The following is a 6,629-nucleotide window of genomic DNA, read 5'->3' as shown; positions in this document are numbered from 1 at the left end:
GCACGACACTGAGCTCTCTGAGGTAGAGTATTTTCTCTGTCGTCCTGTAGGGGGTGCTGTTTCCACTCACCACGACCAGATTTTTTTTGATGACGTAACGTAAGGCACCGTGTTTTTGCAGCTGGTTAGGACATCCCTCATCAGAAATGCGCTGTCATGTTTCACACTAACCACATTAACCATTAGCCAGCAGGGCACTCGCGTTATTTAGTCACGCTGTGTCCCCCGCAGACCTGTTTCTCACGTTGACCGCATGTAGGTAGCAGCTCGCTGCTGCTGCTGCTCTCATAGACACTCGGCTCTCCTCCAGCCCAGCCCGCGTCTGCTTTTCCCCCTACACAGCTTTTTTGATTAGTTTTTCTTTTTTTTTTTGTTTAATATTTGCCATCATGGGTGTCAATAAAATGTACATTAAAGTCGGCTATGCTTCGTTTGGTACGATCGTGGGCTTTTCAGCCTTCCTGGTGTGGAACTTGGTGTACAATCAGCCGTGGACTGGAGCCATGGGAGGACTGTCAGGTGAAGTAAACGCTCTCTGCAGAGATACATTTCATGAGCGGGAGAAACACTGAATCAGAGCCTTATAGGCGTTTCTGGGAGCGTAGATTTAGAGAAGTCACACATACAACTTCTACTGCAAAGCCAGATCATCTCATCAGCTTTGTCGTACATGTGCCACTTTGGTGTGTAATTACTGTGTGTAATTACTGTACTGCTTTTTTTTCTATTAACATTTTTTTAAACTTGCTGTTTGTACAAAGGTCTTAAAATGATCAAATGCCACTTTATCTTCAGAAACTGCTACTCAAGTGTCCTTTTATTTTTAGCTTACCGGAAATTTTATGTTAGAAAATGTAAACATTTTAAAGACCGTTAAAATACCAGATTCTGGAAATCTGAGTAAACTAATACAGTTTGTGTTCAGATGAAATATGAATTAATTCTGGGAACATTTAACTAAACAGGACTATCCAAAGTAGAACAGTCTTCTTCTGTGGTTGTAAGCATTTATTAACAAGCACGAATTCCTTGCTGTTTGTACTTTAACCTTTCCCACCAATGAACACCGACTGGATCAACCATTAGAGGCTTGCAGAGTCTCTAATATCAACTTTTAAATGACATGTTTTACCCCAACCCTGAATTACCAATACTTTGTATTTCTGAAAACTATTTTCCAACATTTTCATGCAGATGTGGGTTGCGATGAATTAATCACTAAAAATAAGTCACCAACTTTTTCTGTGCAGAAAGCTGAGCAATCCTGCATGGTCAGCTAAGGACACGCCATTCATAAAACTATACTCTCTTTGGACATGGATTGTGAATAAGAGAATAATGTAAAAGTATGAATTTGCACATGCTTAAAACGCAGGTCTGTACAAACTGCCAATGAAGGGAAATATGTCAACATTGCAAAAGAAAGGCTGTTGTTTTAGAGCGGTAGCATTTCCTTTCCAACTGTGCTGCTTTGACTTTAGACTCAATAAGTGCAGATTTTATCTTACAGTGCAAATGTAGAGACACTGGACTTGACAGGATGTTGGTCATAATTTTGTAAGTCTATAAATTGCAGTGGTAGATCCTGTTAGATCAGCCAAAAAGATAAAATGCTTCCGTTCATGCACAGATATGCAAAGGATATAAAAGAGCTGCATGCTGGAAATTTGACCTTTGAGACATTATTGAGGTTTCATCAGTTTACAGGATGTAATGTATTCAGTTTCAGCAGTTGTCTAATATGCATTTTTTTTTTTTTTACCAGAGATCAAACTAGTTAAAGTTCAACATTGGTGTCATCTCTTTGTGCAACATTAACATTTGTGAGTGTTCCTGATTACACTGATAGTAATACATTAATCTGACTGAAAAAGAAAAGCTGCATTTTCTTTGTCTAACAGACTGCAACAAGATTGGAATAATGCATGGGTGTCGCAATCAACCAGTGTTGAAGATAACTGTGATATTTTCATGAAAAATGAAAGCTTGTATTACTTAATATAAATAATCCAGCACCACTAAGTAGCTGGAAGAGTTGTGGTTGTTTTTGCATGCTTTTGTACAGACTCTGCACCTCTACACTTGTTGCTTCACGTTTAAAAAAAAAAAAAAAGACTAAACATGCAATAAACAGTAAAATATTAATTTATATTATAGCATACTTTTCTCAGATTTTTTAATAGATATTATTATTATCATATCAAGATTGTGAATTATTTTAGTGACAAGTGGAACTCTGATATTGTGACAGTGTTCACATGTTTACACGATGGTGAGTGGGTTGTAAATTAAGCATCGTAATCATCCCACAGGAAAGAAGACAATAGTTCTCCAGTACATCTTCACTGAAAAACTAACATAAAACCTGCTGCAGTTCCCTCTGTTGCAATGAAAAAGAGAGAAGTGTGATTTACTGACTAAGCATTTGGCAACATGCTGTGTCACGATACATGTGCCACTTAAAATGAACATCCACTGCTCATATAAACAAAAGTTCATGACCAATCAAATTTATTACATTGACTGGTTTATGCAGTCATGTGAAAAAGAAAGTTTCACAAGACTGTGCAGCCCTGTGAAAAACCAAAGAGTGGTTATCCCAGCAAATTCACCCCAAGGTCAGACCGTGTGATACTCAAAGGAGTGACTGAAGAAGACTGGCTTGTCTGGAAGGGCTGCCAGGAAAAAGCCTCTTATTTCTAAAATGAACATGGCAGCACAGCTTAGGTTTGAAAAGTTGCATCTGAACAAACCACAACGTACAACACATTTGGAGAAAACCAAACACAGCATATCCGCACAAACACCTCATACCAGCTGTCAGGCACAGTGGTGACAATTTGGGCTTGTTTTGCAGCCACGGGAACTGGACACTTTAAAGTCACTGAAAGTGACTAAACTCCTGAACTCCTTTGTTGGCTATTTGTTTGACAGCTAAACTGAGTCATGCAAGAGGACAATGATCCCAAGCACAGCAGCAAATCTACAGCAGAATGGCTGAACAGGAAAAGAATCAATGACACAGTTAAAGTACAGACCTCAGCCTGATTGAAATGCTGTGGTGACACTTTAAGAGTGAGCAAAGACTGTAAAGAAGACTAGGCCAACATTCCTCCACAATGATGTGAGAGACTGATAAGGTCATACAGAAAAAGATTACTTCAAGTTATTTTCTCAAAAAGGTGGTTCTGCAAGCTACTGAATCACGAGGTGTGCTTAGTTTTTCACAGGACTGCACAAAATCCTCAGAAAATGCTTTTTTTTCACATGACCATATGGCTCCAGTGCCACCTTCTCTCACAACACAAACATTTTATTTGAATTAATCAGGGGTGTCCAAACTTGCGGCCCGCGGGCCACATCCGGCCACGCCCACTTCCGGTCCGCGAATTGATGTCAAAAATAACATACAATTTGGCCCTTTAAGTTACTTTTTTGACATTTCGCCTTCCCCTCCAATTAAGAGGGTTAAGCAAAATGTCAAAAAAGTAACTTAAAGGGCCAAATTGTATGTTATTTTGGACATCAATTCGCGGACCGGAAGTGGGCGTGGCCGGATGTGGCCCGCGGGCCGCAAGTTTGGACACCCCTGAATTAGATGGTCTAAAAGGAAACCAATCATACTTGACATATGTGAGGGTACAGTTTTTAATACACAAGTGCCCGATATACCTACGCATTTCCATATATTCCATAAATCCTTTGCAGCAGAGAGTCCTGTCTTCCACATTGATGTGGAAAACTGATGAAGTTACACGGAAAGGATTTACCTCAAATGAAGAGGGGAGCTGTTATTGTGAAGGATGTTTTCCTCTTTGGGATGAAAATGGCCCCTCTGAGTATCTTCCAAATTTCCAAGCTGCCATCAATTCAAAGAGGTTTAAAAATGACAACTCAAGTTCAACTTTTTTTTTTTTCACTGATGAACTCAAGAAAACTGTGAAATCAAAGACTTTAAATACAGATGATTCTCAAGCAATCCCACTATAATATTCAGCCTTTCTTCCATTGGTAATTAAGGCACAGACTCAGTTTTTAGCACCACAGGCACCCCTGACGTAATGCTTAAAATGTTGGCAAATGTGAACTCTTGCCTTCGATCCAGAGTCATCAGTTAGCCTTAGTGAGGGTAATGCAATATGTGCAAACCTTTCTATCCCTTACTGCAGCTCTGTTACAATGCAACAATAAAATTAAAAAAGTGTAATAATATGGAAACATGAGTTGATGCATTTAAAAATTATTTGCAAATGTTTAGATCGTGGATCAAAACATGCACTATGCTTTTTAAAGGGACTCATGAAGCTGAAAACTAACTTTGCTCTCTGTACTTGGTCTCTTCCCTCAGGTGTGCTGGCACTCTGGACCCTGATCACTCACGTCATGTACCTGCAGGACTACTGGCGGACCTGGCTGAGAGGTCTCAGGTTTTTCTTCCTCATCGGGATTGTCTTCTCCCTGCTGGCAATCGCGGCCTTCTTTGCCTTCCTGTGCATCGGCGTCCTGTACGATGACAGTGAGTTGCTCCCGATCATTTTCTTTTGTCACATCACTGTTTTTTTTGTGTACGCTGTTCATTACCAAACATTCTTCACTTCTTTTTCTTTACATACAAAATCCTGAATAATCAGGCCCCATCATATTTTAAAGATGTCATCATGCCTTATTATCCTAACAGAGCACTTTGCTCTCAGGCTGCTGACTTACTTGTGGTTCCAAGGTTATTTCAAAGTAGAATGGGAGGCAAAGCTGTCAGCTTTCAGGCTTTTGTCCTGTATTCCTCTTCTCTCTTCTCTCTCCCCTCACACCCAACCAGTCGTGGCAGATGGCTGCCCCTCCCTGAGCCTGGTTCTGCTGGAAGTTTCTTCCTGTTAAAAGGGAGTTTTTCCTTCCCACGGTCGCCAAGTGCTTCCTCATAGGGGGTTGTATTATTGTTGGGGTTTCTTTCTAATAGTGTAGGGTCTTTACCTTACAATGTAAAGCTCCTTGAGGTGACTGTTTATTGTGAATTGGTGATATGTACATAAAACTAAATTGAATTGATTGATTGGATTGAACTGAATTATGTGTCTCTCCTTGTGCAGACTTTGATGACCCTCAGAGTTTCTTCCTGTCCTGTGTGTGGAGCTTCATGACCCTGAAGTGGTCCTTCATGCTCTCGCTTGCTGCTCACCATTACCGTGTGGAGTTTGAGGACATTAGCATCCTCAGTGACTTCTGAGGGAATGTCCTGCACCTCACAGTAGATACTCAGACTTTGCTCTCACAATGTGGAGGTGATGCAAGACGGAAAAAATAATAATAATTTTTTATTGTTCACAGCATCCAGGCCAGTGTCTCCATCTCACTACTTATTTATTCATTTTAAATTCTGAGCAGGGTTTTTCATTGACTTCTAAACTTTTTAGATAAATCCAGCCCTGTTTTCTATGAGCCTAGACAGGTTTTATTTTCTTACTTGTTCTTTTCCCAAACATCTGCACAGTGTCCTCTTGATAAAATATTTCTAGAATATGGTATTTTTTAAACCACATCTCAGTGAAGGAAATTCTTACAAATTAACAGACTCTTCTGTGAAAATATTCAGTTTCATGCTGCAGCCACTAGGGGGTATCACTCTTCTAGATATAACCGTACAGTCATAGACGTTTCTTTTCACTCCAGCTGTGTAATATTTGTATTTAAGGTTTTTTTTTTTTTTTTTTCACAAGTTGCATATATAGTGATCAGATGAGGAAATCTGATCCCAAAGCACCAATCCTATGATGAATATAATGCTTTAAAGTCATGCACTGCTTTAACAGTGTGTCAGGGCCTTACAGAGGGCACCATCAGTGCTAGGCTTTCTTGTACAATTCCAGGTACAAGTTCTGGTTCTGTATAACTGTGAACCGTGAACCTGTGTTTTAATGTGAAGAGTGGTTTCTGTAAAAGTCTTTTTTTGTCTGTGTGACAAAAATGGAAATGGATATTCATTTGGCCGTGGTGACAATAATATGCATGCCTAAGTAATCATGCTGCTTTGTTTTATATCGACCTTGTGAATCCCATTTATGGACATTTATACTGTAGGGTGTGCCTGTATACTCCTGTGTATGATGTACACTTTGTTTAACCACATGTATCATTTGACTGAATGCAGGAGTGTGTGTTTTTGCAGAACTGTGTCTAAGAGTGCTGTTAATAAAGTCAGAAAATATACATGACAGTGAGCTCTTCCTCTTTCCTGACCAGGAATTTCTTTCTTTCTTTTTCTCTTTCTTTTTTTTCTTTTTTTTTTTTTTTTTTTTGCAGTTTCTGTTCCTCTGAAATATTTAATTTCTGCTGTTTTTTGAAAAGAAATTGCAACATCCCAAAAAAAAAAAAAAAAAAAAAAAAAATCACAAGACTTGTAAAGTAGTATGAGAACGTATCATGGAAGCAGATTGAAAGTGCCATACAATCCTCTTCTGACTAAGCCCAGGTCAGAAGGGTCATTGTTTTGGGGCATTAAGGTGTGATTTGCATCCTGACAGGAATGGAGCACTTCTCCCACCAAGCTGAGCAATGCTTATGAAGAGAAAACAACCCCACTGCATTACAACTGGAACAGCAAATGCAGGCAATAACCTGCACTTTGAAGTCAGGCA

The 6,629-nt window shown here is 39.4% G+C and overlaps 1 protein-coding gene across 1 annotated transcript; it reads left to right on the top strand.

The window, feature by feature from the left end:
- Window positions 1–245: 245 nt before the first annotated feature.
- Window positions 246–6,189, top strand: LOC115780728 (heme transporter hrg1-B-like). Its single transcript, XM_030730100.1, has 3 exons — window positions 246–519; window positions 4,349–4,516; window positions 5,085–6,189. The coding sequence occupies exons 1-3, from the start codon at window positions 390–392 to the stop codon at window positions 5,219–5,221; spliced, it is 435 nt and encodes a 144-aa protein (XP_030585960.1). The 5' UTR covers window positions 246–389; the 3' UTR covers window positions 5,222–6,189.
- The last annotated feature ends 440 nt before the right edge of the window (window positions 6,190–6,629 follow it).

The sequence above is a fragment of the Archocentrus centrarchus genome, chromosome 5, assembly GCF_007364275.1.
Source record: "Archocentrus centrarchus isolate MPI-CPG fArcCen1 chromosome 5, fArcCen1, whole genome shotgun sequence".
NCBI classification, from domain to species: Eukaryota; Metazoa; Chordata; class Actinopteri; order Cichliformes; family Cichlidae; genus Archocentrus; species Archocentrus centrarchus.
The sequence above is the reverse complement of the archived record's forward strand: the minus strand, read 5'-3'. Positions and strand labels throughout refer to the sequence as shown.

What these genes read in the sequence shown, in the direction of transcription:
- LOC115780728 (XM_030730100.1), top strand. Translation starts at nt 390, where the DNA reads ATGGGTGTCAATAAAATGTACATTAAAGTCGGCTATGCTTCGTTTGGT. An exon ending in AGCCATGGGAGGACTGTCAG is followed by an intron (nt 520 to 4,348) that starts GTGAAGTAAACG and finishes CTCTTCCCTCAG; the next exon opens with GTGTGCTGGCACTCTGGACC. An exon ending in CGGCGTCCTGTACGATGACA is followed by an intron (nt 4,517 to 5,084) that starts GTGAGTTGCTCC and finishes CTCCTTGTGCAG; the next exon opens with ACTTTGATGACCCTCAGAGT.